At 41.1% G+C, this 21,760-nt stretch overlaps 4 protein-coding genes across 6 annotated transcripts; 3 read left to right on the top strand and 1 right to left on the bottom strand.

Moving 5' to 3' along the window:
• Positions 1-587: 587 nt before the first annotated feature.
• Positions 588-8,705, top strand: LOC129584600 (prominin-1-like). Of its 2 annotated transcripts, none has more exons than XM_055476830.1 (20): positions 588-1,210; positions 1,485-1,546; positions 1,819-1,886; positions 1,973-2,163; positions 2,313-2,500; positions 2,581-2,673; positions 3,003-3,214; positions 3,421-3,559; positions 3,651-3,804; positions 3,901-4,053; positions 4,139-4,277; positions 4,737-5,060; positions 5,198-5,365; positions 5,683-5,817; positions 6,098-6,124; positions 6,195-6,263; positions 6,474-6,563; positions 6,883-7,124; positions 7,181-7,925; positions 8,132-8,705. In XM_055476830.1, the coding sequence occupies exons 1-18, from the start codon at positions 984-986 to the stop codon at positions 7,033-7,035; spliced, it is 2,592 nt and encodes an 863-aa protein (XP_055332805.1). In that variant the 5' UTR covers positions 588-983; the 3' UTR covers positions 7,036-7,124; positions 7,181-7,925; positions 8,132-8,705. The 2 variants fall into 2 exon arrangements, with proteins under 2 accessions (XP_055332805.1, XP_055332806.1); XM_055476831.1 differs by having other exon boundaries at positions 1,169-1,210; positions 1,485-1,550.
• Positions 8,706-8,916: 211 nt separating this feature from the next.
• LOC129584609 (hypoxanthine-guanine phosphoribosyltransferase-like) lies at positions 8,917-11,646 on the top strand. 2 transcript variants are annotated; one of them, XM_055476842.1, is made up of 8 exons: positions 8,917-9,283; positions 9,447-9,553; positions 9,845-10,178; positions 10,547-10,576; positions 10,663-10,733; positions 10,848-10,894; positions 11,002-11,078; positions 11,199-11,646. In XM_055476842.1, the coding sequence occupies exons 1-8, from the start codon at positions 9,248-9,250 to the stop codon at positions 11,256-11,258; spliced, it is 762 nt and encodes a 253-aa protein (XP_055332817.1). In that variant the 5' UTR covers positions 8,917-9,247; the 3' UTR covers positions 11,259-11,646. The 2 variants fall into 2 exon arrangements, with proteins under 2 accessions (XP_055332817.1, XP_055332818.1); XM_055476843.1 differs by lacking the exon at positions 11,199-11,646 and having other exon boundaries at positions 10,848-10,913.
• On the bottom strand, positions 11,313-16,342 carry LOC129584601 (acylamino-acid-releasing enzyme-like). The gene is made up of 11 exons (XM_055476832.1): positions 16,076-16,342; positions 15,716-15,964; positions 15,118-15,293; positions 14,801-14,949; positions 14,471-14,608; positions 13,960-14,217; positions 13,186-13,647; positions 12,697-12,856; positions 12,076-12,464; positions 11,729-11,805; positions 11,313-11,664 (listed from the first exon to the last, which is right to left on the bottom strand). The coding sequence occupies exons 2-11, from the start codon at positions 15,961-15,963 to the stop codon at positions 11,505-11,507; spliced, it is 2,217 nt and encodes a 738-aa protein (XP_055332807.1). The 5' UTR covers position 15,964; positions 16,076-16,342; the 3' UTR covers positions 11,313-11,504.
• A 171-nt stretch (positions 16,343-16,513) lies between these two features.
• On the top strand, positions 16,514-19,319 carry LOC129584603 (uncharacterized). Its single transcript, XM_055476835.1, has 3 exons — positions 16,514-17,037; positions 17,153-17,275; positions 17,348-19,319. Exon 3 carries the CDS (start codon positions 17,351-17,353, stop codon positions 19,184-19,186), a length of 1,836 nt encoding a protein of 611 aa, XP_055332810.1. The 5' UTR covers positions 16,514-17,037; positions 17,153-17,275; positions 17,348-17,350; the 3' UTR covers positions 19,187-19,319.
• Positions 19,320-21,760: the final 2,441 nt, after the last annotated feature.

Below are 21,760 nucleotides of genomic sequence, written 5' to 3'. Positions count from 1 at the left end.
TGGTGCACTATTTTAATTTGATTACTAATTTCTTCACTGCAAGCACATGAATAATCACTTCCGCAGAAGCAAATAAGAACACCCAAGACAACAAAATTAAACAACGATGCTATATGTGCAACGATGTTTAAAATTTGCAAGGTTAGGGGAAGTTTTGCCAGACAAATTAGGCAAATCTTGTATCTCAACTACAGTGTTCTCAACAAAAACGACAGATGATTCTGCGTTTTGTTCTGTGCATGGACTTGTGTGGCTTTTATTGTCAGCTTAACTGCTTATTCAAAGCTTCCAGCGCTTTGTCAACTTTTGTTCTCAATTAGCTTTTGTAGATTTATCACAATATTAACGTTGTCTCTTCGAAATTCACCATTAATGAAGTATGATTATTATAATAAGTAACTATGGTCACTGGCTTTCAAGGTTCAAGTACGTATTACTTGTTTCTGGTAAGCCGTTCTCAGTATCCATAACGACAATTAATACGGTACTTGGTACTTTCTTACAATATACTCTGTAGTTACATCAGTAATATCACATACAGCCCAAACCGACTCAGACAAACGCAGAAATTTGTATGAATAGTAGTAGTACTTACATCGCAAAATACTAGCACGTAGTTTGCAAAAGCGCAAAAAAAATTACCATTTTTTCTTGCCTCAGTCATACACGGTTCATATAATATTAGGCATAAAGTCCCGTAGGTGTCTGTAATATGTTGACCTTTACAGCTGATTCTGCACTAAAGTTTTGTACAGTATTTAAAAAAATCTTGCGGTGTGAAAATAATCTAAACATGTTATTCGCTATAATGGAAAATGATTAATCGTAACCAAAACAGAGACTGCACCTCTTTCAAGCTTTGGTCTCGTTTATTTTTGAAGGCGCAATGCAAATTTTTACGGAATTAGCATTGTTACTGAGCAGAAGCACACGCTTGATTTATGCTATAAATTTGATTACAAGCTGAATGCCATAAAATAAAAATGCTCTTAATGCTCTCCCGTTTATGTCGGGAACCGCTTTCTGGAAATGTCATCCTTTTGATATTTAAACTGTTGTATGGCTTTATTGGCTTGCAATTGAAGTCTTCTATCGCACAATCCATTGAAAATAATACTGATGTGCAAAATCTGACTTTGATATTTCCTGCGCTTCCAGCAAGCCACCCGTCGGAGTTAAAAACTGATTCAACAAACCAAAGTGGCATTCGGTAAGTACTATAAGAGCAATAATTTTTGAATGGTTATAAGGGACAAATTACCAATTACAATAAACCTTTTATATTAAGGTTTTTAGATGTACGGTTATTCAAAAAAGGTAACATTTTTACAAATTTATCATGACGATTACCCGTTCCAAATGTGTTTGCTCTGATTTGCAAAGCAGCAAAAATTTGATTACTTATTTTACTCTTTGTTTCCTTTGATGGCTTTCTACGTTTGGGAGTGAATACCGTGTTGCCATATATTGGGATAATTTTTCAGGCACTGGTATCAAATGGAAAGGTCATTTATGGATATCGTACAACCACAAAAACTGACTATTGGTTGGTAGGCACAATGGATAAATGAACTTCACTTTCTTTGTTTACGAAGTACCGTCGTGATGAAAAAATATCCGTTCAAATTGTCCAAATGCATTTGCATAATATCAAACATTTAATTAATGCTGGCCGTAGTGATTTGACTCATGACTGTTATCATGACAAAGAACGCCTAACTTTTAATTATACAATATTATTGCATTAATAAAAGTTCAAGTCGTGTCTTCAAGACATGTTTCCACCCTCAAAATAATTTTTCTGAATTTTTTTTTCAGAGGGGATGGTTGAGGCGTACAAAGGTATCACACAAAATTCCGATTTCGTCGGGTATCTGAAAAAGCCGGTAAGGTCGATAGCCAGCCGCTATCGTAAAAAACTCGTCGCTGCTAAATACGAACAAAAGGTTAAACTAATCCTGTTTTTTTAAAGGAAGTGATGGGTTTAGTGGTCTTCCTATCCATTGGTGTCATCTATGTCATTGTTATGCTGTTGGGATGTGTTTTCTATGTCAGTTACCGATGCTGCTGCCGTAAAGGAAGACTTAAGTACTATCCCGACGGACAGCGGAAAAAGCGGGGATCCCTCAGCTTAGGAATTTGGATGTGCGGCATTCTTACATTGTACGTAGGTTGTACAATACTGTACACATTTGAGAAGATATTCTCGCATCAGCACGTTATATAGTTTCCCGACCAGGATGACAAATTTTCAAATACGCGAAGAATCTACTGTTCTACAGAGGACAGTACAGCGTGTTTTCCAATTACAGTTGCGGTCTTGTTCTGGTGTACCTTTCCGGTAACGATCTAGCGTATGGACTGGATATTTCACAAGATATTATTGACGGGGTTATCGTTGACATGCGCAATATGATGAACGATACCAACATCCAAATTCAGTTCATTACAAAAGAAGGTTTCGATGTTGCGCATGGGAACGTGTCTAAAGACTTAAACGGTAATTTCTCAGCTTTATTTCACAACAGGACGAGTATCGAATTTACTTAAGTCCAGTTATTTGTTGCTTTTATTATGCAGCGATTGGTTCGATAATCTACGCCCCTTTTAAGGAAAACCTTAAAACTCTGGGAGTTGTCAGTGAACTACGCCAAATAGGATTATTTGAGCAATGTAAGTACAGTGTACGTATATCCGTACATGTACAGTTGTTAAATATCACAAGGGAGCATCCACAAATTACGTACGCAGAAAACCACGATTTTTTACCCCCTCCCTCCCCCTTCGTAGCGGTCCGTCACGTTTGCTTGACCCCTCCCCCCTGGTTCGTTCACTCGTAATACATGGAGCTGACCACCCCCTCTCCCATGGGTTCGTCGAGGCCGTCACAGCTTGTCACACTTTTTGGACCCCTCCCTCCCTGGTTCGCTGCGTACGTAATTTATGGACCCCCCCAACACCAATTTTCTAATACGTAATTTTGGGTTCTATTGGTCGAGCAGTGAATAATGCCATGTTGGGGCAAGTGATACTCGTACAACAAGCCGCCAGGGATCTGCAGGGTCAGAAGAACGCTATCAACAGCCAGCTGAACAAAATCTGGAGCGATCTCATAACAGCATGCAACGCACAGTCTAATCCACCCGCACCGGTATCATGTCAGACAGCGCCTGGTGCTTTAATCACCGAAATATTCGTGGATAACACGTTTATAGTAAGAAAACATCAGTGCCAACTTTCATACGTGTTACTTGTTTTGAAGTATTATTTGTTTGTATTAGTTCAGTAATTCGTTTATTATGTACATTTGCCAGTGTTATATATGATTTGAATTACTTCTTAATCGGATGCGATTAGTCAATTCATCGAACTTTCAATTATTTACCACATTGTGTATTCTTCGTATTCGCTTAATTGTAGCCGGTGACACTTCCGCTTCTGCAAACCGGACTGGAATCCGTGCAGCAAGCCAACCTTACTAAACGTATGCAAGATGCGTTTACCGAAATTGACACGATACCCCAGCTTGTCACTACGCAAACTGCGCAATCACGGCAAGGTATTTTCCCAGTTTTACCGACGTTTGGCCCATATAGGCACAAGTAGTACTTAACAATCTTGCAATTTGCACAATATGCATATGGGCGCAGATATTGAAACATCCATGACCAATTTGCACGACGATTTGGACGACTATTTGCAACCGATAGAGGGCATGACGAGCTCTATGATGCGGATCCTGGATGATGCTCGAGCCACCGCACACTCGTTCACAGACATTCCAAAAACATATGGACCATACATGTATGTACGAGTAAAACCGATAGAAGTAGCCATTCAGTTGGTACCAACAAAATGTGGCAGAGGTCGCTCCCAGGCTTCATGAACACTTGCCTACAGATCGACCGCAGGAAGCGTTATCGCCAGTTGGTTTTTGCTGATCACCCTGTTATACGTTACCGGAAGTATTTTGGGAGCTTGGAAGTTCGATCGCACGGTACTGCCTACTGACCGCAAGGGATGGGTGGTTCTGGCGGGAAATTTGTTGTTCGTGTAAGTACAACAACCTAAAAGCTGTATTACGTATCGTGATAAAATTTGATGAGTGCGCGCTAACAATTAAAATCGTGAATGGCAGGGCAGTGCATTTGATGTTGTATTTGGCCTGGCTGCTGATGTTGCTGACGGTCTTACTAATGGTTCTTGGAACTCAGATTGATGAAGTCTTATGTCCTATCCTGGAGAGCGAGAAAACTCAATTTGTACAACTCGATCAGGTATGCAGAATTAACGGATACAAAACTGACTACGGTAAATCGAAACTAACCGAATTGTCTCAAAACTAACATTCTGTATTGAGAGCATAAAATGACAACAAGTATGTATATATTATAGAATCGTACGTATATCTATAAACTACATAATATTTAGGATTTTAAATAAGATAAGAGTTTTTCAAGCAATCAAGGTTTACGAAAAAGTCTTTTGCTCTTTTAAATTAGCTCATCGAAAGTGATTGTTATGGCGGCAAACATACGAACTGAGTACCACCGACAGATATATACTCCTACTTCAAACGAACCATATAAGTAATACAATTGTCTAATAGCACATAAAATGTTAATTGTAAGAACAACTAATGAGCATACTATCATTCTTTCTGTATTCAGTATACTGGTATTGTACATAAGTGCCAAAACCAGTGTTACTCATAAAGTCATAATATTGCATTGCAGACATTGGAAAGTGTCAATCAGTCCTTAACCCCTGTCAACCTGGATCTTGGAGGAAAAACATTAAAAGTGGCGCCACTTTTGTCTAGCTGTAAGGACAACACCCCAATGTACACAGCCATGGACATGAAGGATCTGTTCGATGTTACGAGTCTACAAGATCGCACAAAAAAATTCGACATCGACAAGAAAATGTCTAACCTGCGGGTGGATTTAACGAAAATAAAGGTCTTCGATAGCGACACCGAAAAGGTCATCGAGGACGGCTTGCAGGCTACGGCTGAACTGCAGCAGCCGATGGACGAATACCTTAAAACAGATATTGGGGTAACGGAAGACTGTGAGAACATTTACGTAGTAATTTTACGCACAACTTAATTTCAAATATAAATACTAGATGTTTTTATTGCAGCCTGTTTCACAGATGCTCTAAGTCTTAGACTAAAACTAATTGACATTGTTAGACAGGATATCTGCTGAATCCCCAAAGTCCGACACTGACGGATTTTGCAAATCAATTGAGGAGCGAATACTACAGCACGCTGCCACAGGATGATGCTGCTAAATTTGAAGACGTAGTCAACCAATGTCGGACCTTGGCAGTATCTATCACTCAGACCCAAACTTCCCGGGTACATTCCATGAATTAAGTTTTTTTTTTTAATTTAATTTTTTCATTTGTATTTACAAAATAATGTAATTTTGTGTGTACAAATATAATTCTATACGTACTCGGATAACTGCTAAACTAATAATTTACTACGATCTGTTTAACTGCACTTTCTAAACTAAAAAACACAAAGGTTCGAATGCATTCAAAATTGTATGTTGATTGATTTTATAAATTTGCTGTTCAATTGAATACGGCATGCGCATGCGAAGACATTGGATTTTACAAAGTTAATGCGTATCCTAAACGTTGAACAATATGATCGTATCTTTACTGTAGGATATTTTGCGAAAAAAAATCGGGACTTTAAATGATACAACTCGAAGTTACATAGCACAAGGTAAATCAGCAAAAGCCGGTGGAAGAGGAGCTCAGGACTTTTTTGCAAAACCTGCCGAACAGGGAACGCCTAAGGTAGAGTACGCGCACAGTACTGTAGTATATGAAGCGCATTATTTCATTGCGTGCATTACCTGACATATTTTTAAGATATTGCGTAATTCTGCGAGACTTCGCTATCAGTGATTTTCTACCTGAACATCTAGTCACACTATCTCAGGTTCTGGTTTCGTTATAGTGTGAGTATTACAGTACAGATATGTGGCTCAGAATCTTTTCTGGTAGCTCTCCGCGCAGTATTGAATGCACTTGAGTAATTCGCACCGCCTATAACTGAAGTTTTCTTGATTTTCAGACCAGCGCCACCGCTTTGATTTTACAGGTACAAAGCTGTCCCTTGAATCTTTAATTTCGTGCTTTAGACGAGCAACTGAAGTTCGGTCTATTTTTAGTTATGTCAAAATTTTGGCCGTCGGATCAACAATTACATGCAACAATATATGCGATTCGTGATTTTTTCGGTGAGCAATTGATTATGCTCCTGCATAAAATTACGCTCATATATTATATACAAATTTTCTGCTCGAATGCACATCTGTCTTGATCTTGTACAGTCCTCGAGTACTGCGTAACAAATACTAGTGATATGCCAAATTTTTATGTCGCGCACAATACAATTTATCGTTAGCTCTTGTACAGTACTCTGTAGAAAAATACGTTTTTGTGCACAGGTGCAAAGTAATATCGGTCTTTGCAAGCCAGTTTACACCGCCTTTCATGCATTTGTTGGACTGCTTTGTGGATCAATTATCCAACCAATTGTGAGTACGAAAGATCGTATGAAAGACTATCTAATATGAAAGACTACCTAATATTAATATAAAATTTTTGAAAAGTAAGAAATATCTTTCAAGTTGAAACTGTTGTGCGCATTAACCGCAATGATTCTTAATTTTCCTTGTAAATATGCGAACTAACACATGTTAATGCTTGAAAATTTTTAGCTACGTGCGTGGGACTTCAGAAACAAAATTAAACATCATATGTGAATTATTTGTACAAAATACATATGGGCTAACAAAAACTGAAGTTAACGCTACATGCATGTAGTACGAATGCGCTTCATATTTGTACTTGCAGAATGGTGTGTGGTTCGCGATCGGACTTTGTTTGGCATTGCATATCCCGCTTTTATTCATGAATGTCCGTCTTGCACGGTTCTACCTTCGAGCAAAAGCACTAGACGTGCCTAAAGAGCCTAAGCTCCAGGTTCAACCTCCCATTGCGCTCTAGTTCCAGAATCCAGAAGTGCGGACTCTGATTGATCAATTAGTGAACACACTCGCCCACCGGCATCCGGCTACGGTTAAACCTAATGTTTGGTAAAACGTAATGTTTTGTTCGTACTGTACTCGTATTAACTGTATTACCCATGTAGACGGAACATTGGCAGTAACCGGTAAAACCGAAAGCACTATCCTTTGTTTACCGTACACCGGAGCCGTGCAACAAAAGAACACCAATATTGTTTTATTAGCAGTATAACGACTTTTCACAGGTCGAGCTCGAATTTCCAACACCAGCTGTTTGTATATATTCGTCTGCATTTCTAATGAACTTTGGTGTTTGCTTAAAGAATTGTTGTCGCTCATGTCTTGTAGCGACAAAAGAAAGAGATTAATATTTATGAGAACCGTATAAACTCCGTACGCAATGGTCATACATATTATTAAATTACCATGCATGATCGATACTTATTTCTACAAACCAAAATCTCTGTGTAGATGTGTTAGAGAAGACTAAACAGATATTTTTACCTTTTGCTATGCATACACGCACAGCTGGATGTGCTCAGCAGTTCTAATTTTTTGTGTATTCAGTACTTTATTCACTTTACGTACAAGCACTATTAATAATTAATATCATTTACTTAATTTACTATTAATAATTAATATCATTATTACTGACTCCTTGACTGATACGCGCTGATTCCGCAGACGTTGCTTTAATATCGTGTATAGTACTCATGGCTTTTGCACTGCGAGATGTAAGCAGTCACAATTTTGATATTCCCGGGAATGGACCATCGCCGGCTTACTCCTCTACCACGGCTGTGCATTTGCAGTTGATTGCACTTTTCGAGATTGTTACCGCATTTGTGACCCTGGCGCTGCAAATTTTAGGTGATTTAGATATTTGAGAATACTTTATTTTATAATAGAGGCTTTAGTTTGTGGGTGTATTTATGGAGTATGGTTAACTATTACGTACACATAACATAAACGCAAAGCTTGTTAATCGATGCATTAGTCCATTAATAAAAGTATGTACTACTACTGGGTATACGTAATTAATAATGTGAAGATATCAGGAACATTTTAATTTACAGTAGTCAAGGTGAGTCATGCCCACAGCTCTGCCGGGATGGATCAGTTCGGCGCGGGATTATGGGGAAATGTGTTGTTTTTTGTGAACGCTGCTTTCACCATTCGACAATCCAAACTTCTTCCCGGTTGGAGCTTCAGCAAGAAAAGCGTTCTATACGTCGGCTTTGTAATCTTCAACATGCTGTGTGCCGGTTTTGCAGCAGTTGTGGTCTTCCTTCTGGGAACACAGACCAGCTGTAAAGATCTCTCGTCATCGACTGCGAACGACTGTCTCCCGGGAAAAAACCAAAGTGATCACAACACTTCTGCATACGTTGCGGAATACCTTCAAGTTTTCTCTAATGCTTTAATTTTTAGTTTTTTATGCCAGCTGCTTTTGATTACCCTCAGTATGATGAATGTTTGCACCTACGGACACAAAAGGTCAACCTTTGCAGATATATGTTATAAACTAATTACTAGACTCAAAATTCGCAAGATTTATTTTGTTTCGAATCTTGGGTCTGACACTCGAGAACCGGAGCAGAAATTTTGTTCGCATTTGAACGAATAGAAAGTGAGTGATGCACTTTTCTGACGGAAATTAAAAACATTTTGGAAACGCACAGTCTTCGCTCACCAGTCATCTCATTTTGTCACGCACCATCGTTTTAGCTTTATGCACTGTCTTTGAAATAACCCGACCGGGGCGCTGAGAGAAGACGCCGCGTTACCGCCCAGGTAGCGCGGTGGGTTCGGTTAACCCGCTAGCCACACAGCCGTCATCCTTGGCAAATTTCCATCGTCAGCCATAAGCTTTGTTACGTTTGGACTTGAATAATTCGGATTACACTTTATCGAAAAAGGGAGCTTTTAAATCCATGTGCTTTCCTTCACATTGTTGCGTTTTCCACTTTTTCATTCTCTTTGAGGTACTGAGAGCATTCTTACAACTTGGTTGATTTTATCATGCAACGGTATGAGTTTTCGGATTTGTGCAATCGCTTGGATCCTGTAGGTTCTTTTGATAATTGACTGGTTCAATCTAGTAACTTGTCTGTTGCAAGTGAACCCTTCTCCCTTCTTCTCGAACTATTTGAAGTTCTGAGGATCATTTTGTCTTACGTTTTATTGTGGCCATGGCTGGAGAGCTCACGCGGGCTGGAGTGATAAAGGTAAGTAATGGTGGAATCGTGATAATTCAAAACATATTCGGATTCCAGTAATTACTTACCGAACTTGCGATTGCAAATTGTTTACATGTCTGGATAAATTGATGGAAATCGCCGTGTTTTGGGTGTTTTGACAGCCCACACCGCTGATTGACAATCATTGCAGATTGATGATGATTTCGCTGGGTATTCACTGGAATCCTTTCTAGTGCCGCAGCACTATTCCGAGGATTTGGAGCATGTACTGATTCCTCATGGTTTGCTGTGTGACAGGTGCGCATCTGTTGCATAATGTCGATAACGAAGTAAACACACCGACCGAGCACAGCTGGATATATGTAGACACTACGTATTGGAAATAGATAGAACTGTTTTGAACTTGAGCGTCGCAAATGAATATTTTAGTTTCACTAGATAAATATTTTTTTATTAAATAATGATAACTTTGCCTGATATCAGAGTTAAACTTTTGGCAGCTGCTTTGACGCACAATGTGTTCTGATGTAAGGGGATTGTGCACCTGAGTGACCGTTGTCCACTAATATTGTAAATATATGTTTTTAGAGTTGAGCGCATGGCATTGGACATTCTGTCCAGTTATCCACCGGGAGAGCCTGTTATCTGTGTGTGCATTCTAAAGAGTGCAGTGGGATTTTTCACCGCTTTAACCGGCGCTTTGCAGCGCGTAAATCTGCTGTGTCATCCCGGAGGTCGCAGCTCCAGTGAAATGTACTCGTTGACCTCGTGGGATGAAAACGGCATTGATCAGGCGCACCACAACGCTACCCGGCCACTTTTCTTTGAGTTTATTCGCGTTCAGAGCTATATGGACGACCATTCATCGGGATCTGTGGAGATTCAGGGGATCATGAATATGAAAGCATCCATTCAGGGAAAGGTATATAAAGGCTGTTTTTAAGTGACCGCTTTTTGTCCGAGCATTGCGGTATGTGAACTCCCTTCTTGAGAAGTCGTTACTCGGTTCTTTCGATACCTTCGGAAATTGACAATTGCGAAATTAGGCATTTTGGTGGATTAATTAAATTTCGTACCTTATCAAAACTATTGATCATCTGTACTAAATTTATTTACAAGTTGCTTTGTGGGATAATTTCTGCTATACAGATCGCCAGAGCAACGATTCGCTTCAAATTTCAAAAGAAAATTTTCCTTTATTATACAGTATACAGAAAGTATTATACGTCACACACTGAATATGCTCTGTGATTGTGCAGCCTGTGATCTGGTCAACGTTTACTTTTTCAGAATACATTAATTGTGGAAGATATGATTGATGTAAGTTCTTTAAAACTGATTTTTAAATGGTGAACGTGCGTTATTAGAAGCTGATAAATAGTGAAGGCACTATACTGTCATTTCAGACGGGAGCAACAATGCAGAAAGTTCTGGAGCAATTCGAAGCTTTTGATCCGAAATCATTGAAAGTGGCAACGTGAGCAAATGCTTATCCCTTAGATTGCTAGAATATCAGTGGTTTTTAGTACTTTATATTCGTCTTATTTTTGTTGTTATCGAGGTTATTTGACAATTTTTGCTTTCGTAACAGGCTCCTCCGCAAACGCTGTCCTCATGGAACGGGATATATGCCTGACTGTAAGCAGGGATAATTGAAGTATTAATTATTACTTGTTGTCGGTACTTGCACCTGTGACCACGCAATAGTAAAATTTATTTTTGCAATAACAAATTTATTTTTGCAGTTGTTGGTTTTGATATTCCCGACAAGTTCGTTGTGGGCTTCTCCATAGATTACAATCAACATTTTCGCGATGTTCCGGTAAGGCGATTTAATCTTGTAAACTTGGCCATGACACTGACATGGTCAAAATGAATGGCAGGTCATATTTGTTTCAAGTATATCTTTTTACCAAGTAAGTGCGTATGTATTTTTTTGCAGCATTTATGCGTCGTTAATGATAACGGCAAGCGCAAGTACGCATCCAAACAGAAGGTGTGATGATCTGGATCTTTGAACCCTACTCTAGATTCTGATGATGTGACGCAGTTCTCTGATATACAGATTTTATTAGAAATTCGACTTGGATGTCTCCTATAGGTTACAGTATTAGCAAAAGAAAATTTATTGACAATTTCTGCAGAGCTAATGGTTTACGATATGGGTTTACATCACATTGCAATTGTAGCGGTTAATCTTTGATTAATAAAAAATCGATAAAAAACGTTAACGTCTTTGGAAGAAGGTTTACGATTTTCCGGCACTTTTCGTGTCCGTTCGCCCAAATTGTCTAAACCAGTTCACCATCTGCACGAAGGAGTCACTCTCAGCTTCGATTTCAGCAATAGGATGATCTGAATCTGGATAGCGCAACACTTTCGTCGGTACACCACGCAGCTTTAGAGCCCTTCAAAAAGATAAGCACAAAGTCAACCAAAAAAAGCGGTTTGTGTTGTAGTAGCAAAACGTACCTGTATAATTCCATTCCTTGAGTTGGTGGAACGCGACGATCTTTCTCACCAATCAATATCAACGTCGGTGTGGTTACCTGAAGCAAAGTGTTTCGATGTTTCATCGTGCATTAACCAGCTGATATGCGCAAACTCCAATGACATGTATATAGTCATTAAACAGATATGTATCAGGACAAAATCAAACTACGTAATGAAAGCAAAACATTGCGACAAAATAAAGTCAAGGTACGAATACTCCAGCTACACCGTGCCTGGATATGCTGAAACCTCACAATGGTTTTTGACTTATTAGTTTCCAACTTTAGTGTTGTAAAACTTCGGTACAAGGTTTTAAGCGTAATTACCTTGTGAGCGTGTACAATAGGAGACCGAGCGATAAGCTGCGAATACATGGGAATAATTGGAGGATCGTCGTAACGATATTCCAGACCGCACTCCACATATCCCCAATCGGGAATTTCTGTACCGCCAAGTTTGCTGGCGAGGTTGATAACCGGATTACGTAATGCACAGGCTTTGAAAATATCGGGAAACTGGCCAATAAGGTGTGCGCCGATAAAACCACCATGTGAGCCGCCTTGATAAAACAGATCGGTATCGGTGTTGTTAAGACCTTTTTTGCCAAGTACCACGTCTAACGCCCGGAAGCAGTCCTCGATGTCATTCTGACCAATCTTGCCTAGCAGAGACCGCAGGTTTTTCTCACCAAACCCAGCGGATCCGCGATAATTCACTAGAGGCGAAAAACAATCCGATTAACACTGTTCTCGTCTAACATGCGTCCTATTATCTTGAACGCTGTTAAAAATAAAGCCCGTATTCTGCAATTAACAAACCAGCGATACAAAACGCTCTAAGCTGCCAGATGAGCGGGGCCAGCGGGCGCAGGGAATATACACTAATGAGAACTCTAACTATAACTAGCACTATACAAAAATAATTACAGGTTTGACGCAAAACCTTACCAAAAATAACAGCATATTCCAGACGAATTAGAGTACTGATGAAAACATCGAATCCCGGAATGGAACAACCGTGCGGACCACCATGAGGCCACAGTATCACCGGGGGACTGCGCCGCAAACTAGGGAACATCCAAACTGCCTCATATTCTATCCCCGAGCCCTAAATAAATATGGATAAGTGTCACCAAATTATCAACATTCTTGTTAGGCTCAAATACAACAGCATGATGATCCATCAATCAAAATAGTTCCTACCTGTTGTAACTAAAACAATATTTTAGCAATGGATGTTATGTTTCGGGTTTTCATACCACAATCTCAGTTCAGTTTTACACATGTACATCGAAAACATCCATTCATTTAAATTAAGTTCCTAGGCAAAAAATTTAACTACCGAATAATCAGCAAAAACTAGCACCCCCAGTTTCGTTACCAAACTGCAAGGATGAACAAGACCAGCGCAGAATACTGCAGAGGTACGATTTTTACCGGGTCTTTTATGATTTCCACATCCCATTCCATTAGCTGGACCTCTTTTTCTAATTCCTTATCCGTTCCGGCACCCTCATCGATCAACGCCCACTTGATTTCGATTTCTTTCCCGGCCGGAGGTAATTTAGCCACAAATAGTCGCGGACAAATGTTAGGTGATGAAGCGGACGCCACGATAATATCATCCCAAACGTCTAACACTTCCCAACGAGCCAAACGCATGCCTTCAAGCAACTGCGGCCCGGTAAGACACTGCACTGTTTTATTTTCTGTATTCACTACAATAATTTGCTGGGAACTTCTCCAAATGGTGTGCAATACAATCCGTTTGTTATCTCTCGACCAGCAACGTTTGGGCAGCGCATCCGTATATAATCCAGGGAAATCTGTCTGCTTGATAGTCCCAACAGGAACCGGCACTATCACAGTCGGAGTAGACTGTTGATTGTTCCAGTCAATCTGTAAAATATGACAGATAAAGATTCCAATATGCAAACACCACACAACCACTAACATCGACGTCAAAATACTAAAAAGCATTCAAAACTAAACTATAAAATACCATACCAAACTATTCATAACATGTTCATCACAATCATCTTACTGTCTTTAACGATAACGTACAAAAATTTTAACATCTAAAAATAAGAGACATTTGCGATCAAATGCGTCTGTAGTTGCGTACGCATTACAAATCATTTGTAATGCGCAGGCTGCATTTATACTGTTACTTCCCTTTATTTAGGCTGCATCAATTACGACGTTGCTTACCATCATCAGGCGCAGAGCGTGAAAATGTGGTCCACCCATTTCAGTTTCCAGGTAAACTAGCGCTGTTCCTGACAAATTGAAACGTGGAGATCGGACGGCTAAATCCGTAAACGTCAACGGCAGTGCCATCTTCGAATGACCCAGCTCCAAATAATACAGACGACTACGTCGGATGGGGCAATATACCAGCCCCAAGCGTTCCGGAAGATGATCGAATCCAACGAAAACTATACCGCTTCCGTCAGGTGTCCAGACGGCCTTTGAAAACACACCAAAAGGCTACAACTTTCATCATAACTTAAAAATCGTAGCTCATCAACCTTATTTGTAAGCCAAAATAGCTAAACATTAATCAAATCGACGCTACACTGCCACGAAATAATTTCTAAGATGTTAAAGACAGTGCAAATTTTCAAAAGTATTCTTTACTGCAAGTGCATTCAGACTGCATTTCGGTCTCACTGTAACACGATCATAAAATGAGTATTACTGTTTTAGAAAATTTATTTACCTGTCCAGGACTGATTCCATCAGGAATGTTGGCAAGGATACTCGCGTTGTTGTCATTCCAGTCCAAAATACAAAGCACTGGCTGCGATTTCTTCTGCATCTGTTCGCCCCAGTCTTCACGATAAACAAACTTTTCACCCTAAAAACATTTAATCTCAATCTAAAATATTCTGTAAGTGTATCATTTTATTCAAATTTTAAGCACAAAAAGATTCTGTCAACGATTACAGTCAACGATTAAACTTAAATGGCAGCAATACCAGATAAAATATAAGTAAACAAAAATTAAACACCACTGCAGAAGCACACGTTACTGCTTCGTTAATCGTACCAAAGATTTGTTGGCCAGTTCTGGATCTTCCGGAAATTTATTGGCCATAACCGAGAAGAAGGAATCCGACGGTGGGCGATACTTTTCCGCGACATACAAAATATGCGTGCTGGACTCCACTGGGCTCAGTTCGAAACAACCCAGCTCACCTGAGAAACCAAAAGTTTAAACCCGAAAAAAACCGTGCCCTTTCAAGGGGCACTTCTGTAAACGAAACAGCAAAACTAACTTTGCAGAACAAGATCAGGTAGAAAAAAGTCCATGCTAACAGCAGACATTATTAGGTAATTCATCAAGTAATTCACAAAATAGCTTACTGTCGGTGTAAATGTTTCCATGTCGTTTAGAAGCGGCTACATCATTCGTAGCGACTTTGCCAAGTGGCGAATAAATTTCCACGGATTCCTTGTCCTCCGCACCTTTTTTATCTTTCGGGGAAAACTTGGCAAATACGGCTTTCAACGATCCATCTTGCGAATACGCCACACGCAATCTAAGGTAATAATTTTTTTGCAGTCTCACTGAGAAATTATACAAATTTAATGTTAACATTTATAAATTGTCCACTTTACACAATACTTGTTTGTTTAAGTCGAGTCAAGCAAGCAGTCAAAGAGATTGCATAAAATAAATAAACGTTTATTTTTCATCAGTACCACGGGCATTACTTTTCACATTTCAAATGCTGAGACGATTTTGTTATTTAATAATTTAGCTAATCAAGATTCAGAATTGCCTTCCAGTGTCCACTGTATTCTATGAAAGCACAGTTGTACTTTTAACTACAAGCAATCAAAAGAAAAACTACTGCTTGCAGTTGTCACATAAATATGACTGTTTTTTATCGCGAGCTTAAGCTTTTATTGCCAGCCTAATTGTGTTATCAGTATTACTATTATGCTTACTGAGCCTTACTCGTTCGTATTATCGACGGGCATTCCAAACTGGTGACACTCCAACTTCCCGAAACCACTGCTGGCGGTAGCCAGATATGATTTATGGAAGCATGTCCTTTCCATGCGTACCAAATCTCGTTGCGTCCAGGTGGTATGAATGACGAACTGAGCATTTCCGTCGGAAGACCCGCTTTTGGAAGCAATGAAGGCAGATTTAACGAAGGGAATGCGCGCGACTGCTTGAAATTCCGTCGCAATTTCCGACATCCTAGAACAGCAATGTCGAATCATCACCTATCTAATCCAAACATTAAAATTACAAGGCAAATCGCTATAATTTTTTAAAGCCCAATTCACAATTGCTAATCCATTCACAAACCTGGCTGCCCGACGAACAAATGGGGAAGAACGGCTTAGAACGCCCTTCAGCGCAGACGCTCACGAAATCACAGCTGTGCTACGGACAGATACGGACTCCTTTTTGAGGTCCCGTATCTCACCATAAAATTCTTACATACATCGAGTTTCAGCTGTACGAAGTGCCGCAATGTGAAGATTTTCCAAAATAAAAAGAGTATGTATTAAAATAGAACAGTATGAGTTTAGTATGAATTCAATTCAGTTTTTCGAAAATTTCTGTCTTCCCCAAAACGATGATTTTTCAGTTTTTTGAGAATGTTTTCTTAAAGTAAGTACAGCACGGTGCGGCTGGCTCCGGCGCGCGTGCAACCAACAACCTGTGCGGTCGCCCATTATACAGACTGTTGCACTGGTGCGCACCTGTCTGGAGTGTTATGGGACGACGGACGAGCGGGAGAGTGGTGCGTCGTAATAAGTGTTTCCGTTTTTTCCCACCCTCAGTTGCACCATCACGCAGGTGAAATGCAGTTACAGGTTATCGTTCAGCCGTTGCATTCCAGGCTGATCGAGTTATGAATTATTGCGTATCTGCAATCGATCCAAACGCTCGCGTAACTAACGGCTTTTCCAAGCCACAGTGCCAAATCTTCAATGCCACTGTTGCCTTGTCATTTTCCCTTATTTTACCCATTTTCATTAGACTTGGTTTTGTTCTCTGGATGGTGATTGTGATAATTACGTCCCACGAACCCTCTTGCTCATAGTGTACACATTTTGCCGTTCCAAGTCCACTACACGACTGCACCAAGCGCACTAATAAATCATCAAGTGCCTTTTAAAGTTTGATTTATTGCTTTTATCTCGGAGTCTCCGATAAATTGCGCCATTTGTGGATTTCACGAGCCTTTTGATTTGCGCTGAGCGCCGCGGCTTGGCATACAGCTTAAGCACGTAAACCCCTTTGATACGTGCTCTCTGCAGGTAAATGGTTTACGCAAACCGATTACGGGATTAATATTGTGTTTTCGTCGCTCGTGACTCTGTTACCTTTTGTGCAGCTTCGATAAATTTATTGTCTCTGCTGCTATCCTTACAGTGAATGGAAGTGATGGTATTAAGTAACACTGCGGATTATGAACACTAGCGGAAAAACCTTATTTTGAAGATAATTTCTCGTTTGTCTGGCGATCCATCGATTGGAGATTCAAAAATCAGCTAGGTGAGTAATTTAGCATAATTCTGGGTTGGGTGCGATCCATAATGTTAAAAATCGATTGCTTGTCACATGCAGGCCATGACCATGATGAAACACGCTCAATCCCCGTGTTCTCCCAGTCTGGATGAAGTCCAGATCCGTCCCTCTCCGCAACGTCCCTTCGACGTTGCTGGATCGCCGTCGCGTGAGCCCCTCGTGCCGTGCGACATCTGCGGGAGGAAATTCAATCCGGCCAATTTGGAGCGTCACACGACCATCTGCGAAAGACTGGCGCAGAAGCCCAAACGCGAAGCCTTCCAGGCCATTGCTCAGCGCTTGGCCCATGTTGCTCAGGAGGACGCCATCCGGCCTGTGATCCGCGAGAATCTCGAGAAGCAGTCTGCGGATGAAGATGGTAGTGCTATGTCCAAAGGCCTGCCCGTCAATAAGAAACGCCAACCCCCGCGGGCGGAACGACCGGAAGTCAAAGCCAAGGAGATCCCTGCTGGGCATTCCAGATGTGAATACTGTGAGCGGACATTCCGGGAGAAGGCGTACGAGCGGCATGTGGATTTCTGTAAGCAGCAGTACGAGATCAAACTGCGGAAGCAGGCGTCCGGGGAGAATCCGCAGTCGGTGCTGCTCATGCGGCGGATGAAATACCGACCACCGCCGCCGAAATCGCATCGCAAAGCAGTCAGTGCCTTCTCCAGCCAACACGTGACGCGTGCCAATAAAGAGGGCACTGGCAAGATTGCCAGCAGTCAGTCGGCCATGGCCAAGCTCAATGCCACGCCGAATGTGAAGAAAGTTCCTACCAAGCCGAAGGGCTTTGTTACGCCCTCCGTCTACGCCCAAAAACCGCGGGAGAAGAAATTATACGATGATCTGGGCGTCGGAGACGCTGTGTTGTCGAAGACTAGTACGCCGGCAATGTTCAAGAGCACCGCATCGCCGGCGAGTTTTGGATGTGCTGAAACACTGATTCGCACGGCGTCGTTGCGGATGAAAAGTCAGAATAATGGGCAACTTAAAGATGCGTTCATCCGTGAGCGAAGCAATAATCCTGTGGCCTTGCCGAAGGAAACGGTTATAGATATGAATGCACGGAAGCCTGGTGCGAATAATTCGGTTTTCATCCAGATGGATGAACGAGCTTTCCATTCAGTGGAATCCTTGCGGAAGACCGATTTTCACAAATTACCCGCTACACCGTCGCCGCCTGCGAATCTCACTCACAAAGTCCAGTCGGTGGCTATGGGACATGACCGACCGTATCCGTTTAATGTGGCGTCGCAGCAGAAAGAGCGGATGATGCAGCTGCACAGATCGAATTCGGTTAAAGCCAAAAGTGCCTCGGTGGGTACGATCAATGTGGACTGGGATAGTTTTCTCAAACCAGCCGCTCTGCGGAATACGACTAATTCCCGGCCGGATAATTTGCGCTTTTTCCAGTGGGATGGCGACCGACTCCGCGCACCCACTGATCAGGATAATCTGACAAAAATTCCCGATGATCTGACGGAAAACTTTCGGAATTTCACGACGAATTCGCTGGATGGTCGCTTGCCATTGCTGTCGCCTTCACCGCTGATGGAACGCCGACATAATGCATACAAACTGCCGGTGTCGCACGAAGAAAGCGTGGAGGACGCTTATTTGACTTCGGAAAGTAACAGCCCGTTGTCGCCACCGGGCTCCATGGGTTCGATCAAAAGCAGCGCAATTGGATCCTTTGCTTCTGTCAAGAGTAGTGCCATCGGATCTCTATCGTCTTTTTCCAGTGGAATTCCGGCTAGTAATTATCCAACGATTACAACGAAACTGCCGTCCATTCCGCATTTCTGCCATAATTGTGGCAAACGATTTCCCATCGAAGAAGCAGCCTTTTGCTGTCATTGCGGTATGAAGCGTTTGGTCAACTTGACAGAGTAAATTTTGCTTGCCATTGGTGTTTTTCGTTCTAAGAATTGACTCGCACTTGGTAAACTGGCCTACCCAATTTGCGAGAGCTGTGGTTAATTTAATGCAATCTTTCTTGTATGTCAATAAATTATTGTTAGTTTGGTCCGATGACTGCGGAATAGGTATGGAACTATGTATGGGCTATGGAGTATAAACGTAACTGAATATCTCAAAATCGTAAATAGACATGATAATCAGACAAAAACGGCAGACCTTTACTGTACAATACTTGATATGATCACCGGATGGTGTGATGAAACTTCAATCAAAAAATTCAAAACATGATTTATTTTGCTGCTTACCTTGCATAAAACAACGCATAAGCAGCGTGATTAATACTGAATCTTGTCTGAATATTTTGCGCACACTGCTTTAATATTAGCACACAGATGAGCAAGAGACTAGGAGAAGCATCGTCTCGTGAAATTTTTATGCGAAAAACGGGAGAACACTTCTTTTCAGAACAGCTTATTTGGTTGTGGCCTTATACAGAGTACATGTATGAGCTGTATATCCATGAAATGTTACACCGGCCGAGGACTATAACAACAAATGAACCATTACAATACTTACCAGTCCAGTGCTGTCAACCACTTCGAATTCCATATGCAAAGGTTATTTTTTATACAATTTGATATCGCGGCCGTCGATAATAGATATTGATGAGAGCGATAAGAAACGTAGTAGATTATCAAATTCCGCCCAACGCTACCCTGGAAAAAAACAGGTTGCAGTGTTCAGTTTTCACATCCCTTTTCACATTTTGTTGAAGTTTTACGCGCCAATCGGTTTTTGCGGACCGGATCCGAACGGGAAATCGGGTCTCGTAACCCCGTTTTGCTCATCTACCGAGATGGGAACCGGGTCCGGGATTAAAGCGCTATAATAAGCGTTGACATATACGCGCTTCACATTTCTCTACATTTTCAAAAGAATAAATCGAATGATCTCTCAACGATATGGCTCACATACATATAAACAGATTGCCGTGCATCCGCTTTCTGAGTTAGATGAATAGTACTCACAAGTCAGTTGGCGACAAAGTTTGTGACTTTGAATTTTTTTACGTTGCCCGTGTATGGGCAAATACGCGCCACGGCCACGGTAAACTTCAGTAGACCAATATCGCTACTAGTTCCTCTGTAAGTTTCACTCATTCGAATCTTCGTATTCATTAGCTACAAGGTATCATAAGAGTTTAGGAATTTTTAAAAATTATTTTAGTTTCTGGTCTTCGGCTACAAAGAAGTTTTGCAGATTATGGGAACGACCCGGTACGTGGTATCAAGTTTGGATGTATGGCATTCACGACAACTATCGCTTTCTCGTACTCGCTGGACGCCGCGTTTCCATAAAATATGTAAAGGTGTTCACGTTTTATGCCATTAACTACAGCCAAATTTTTTATACAATTTTGCATGCATTTGTGATCCTACAGCATTCATATGTAACATTTCGGGTAAGTACTTGTTGCAGATGTGTCCAAGAGCGTCTCTCGAATCCTTTGCTAAAAGAAAGGAAATCTGAGGCTGTGATGCAGCTAGGTGGACTCGTTCGATTTCGCATTGAATTCCGGGATGGGCGGGATTTGTGGATCCGGGATGTAGGTGTTTATTCCATGGTGACATGGTCAATAGTGAACTCTGTCTTTGACGTATGTAAGTTGTTTACTTGCCGTCCAATCCTGTACAAAATTTATTTATAATTTTGTATAGACGCACTGGTCAGAATTTGTTTGAATTTTTGGAGTTCTTAACAGCGCGGTCTTGGCTGGCGATGTTCTGTATCATGCGCTGCATGATGCAGCACCATGTCGTATCTCAGCATGACTTAAACGAAAACCGTAATCGACTAAAATCAATTGCGAAAGCATAAATTATTAGATTATACATGACGCAGATTAGCAGTGGGAAAAGAATAACAGTGTTTTTTGAATAGCAAATCAAGAAAGCAAACGGAAGTTAACGCAATTTCACAAGTGTCATTTTGTATTTGTCACTTTTATTGTGTTAAGAGGTCAACGCAAAAAGAGGTACGTCCGCTCTTAACGACAAACAGGTTCAAGTCTCTCCTAGAGCAAGAAACATTCGGTGAAATATTTTTTCAGGATGTAGTGCAAAGTAAAACGGATTCTGCAGATGCAGGGCGCCGGGCCGCCGAACCAACTCTCAGGATGCGCATACATTGACCAGTCTTTTTTGATTAAGCAAATTGTTGTCAACAAGGGTGCCAGAGTAAACATGGAAGCTGGCAGGCTAAAAGCCTTGGCTACTTGAATAAATATATTCAAATTCTCATTTGATTGTCGCGGGTGGCGTCGGTGCTCCTTACCGATAAGATTCTGATCCGCGGCCGACGTAAGAGTCCACGTTTGTCAAGCGTATCCAATGACGCGAATGTGCCGGGCGTAACCGTTGGAGTATATACTGCGTAATGCATATGTAGCCATATATCGATAAGACCAGCCCACGGGAAGGATATATATCCGGTTTGCGCCTTCTCTGGAATTGATACAGTACTTCGACAATGTTGCAACAGTTTGCC

Source organism: Paramacrobiotus metropolitanus, unplaced genomic scaffold, assembly GCF_019649055.1.
Source record: "Paramacrobiotus metropolitanus isolate TYO unplaced genomic scaffold, Prichtersi_v1.0 Parri_scaffold0000014, whole genome shotgun sequence".
Classification (NCBI taxonomy): Eukaryota; Metazoa; Tardigrada; class Eutardigrada; order Parachela; family Macrobiotidae; genus Paramacrobiotus; species Paramacrobiotus metropolitanus.
This window is presented reverse-complemented; position numbering and strand designations above follow the sequence as displayed.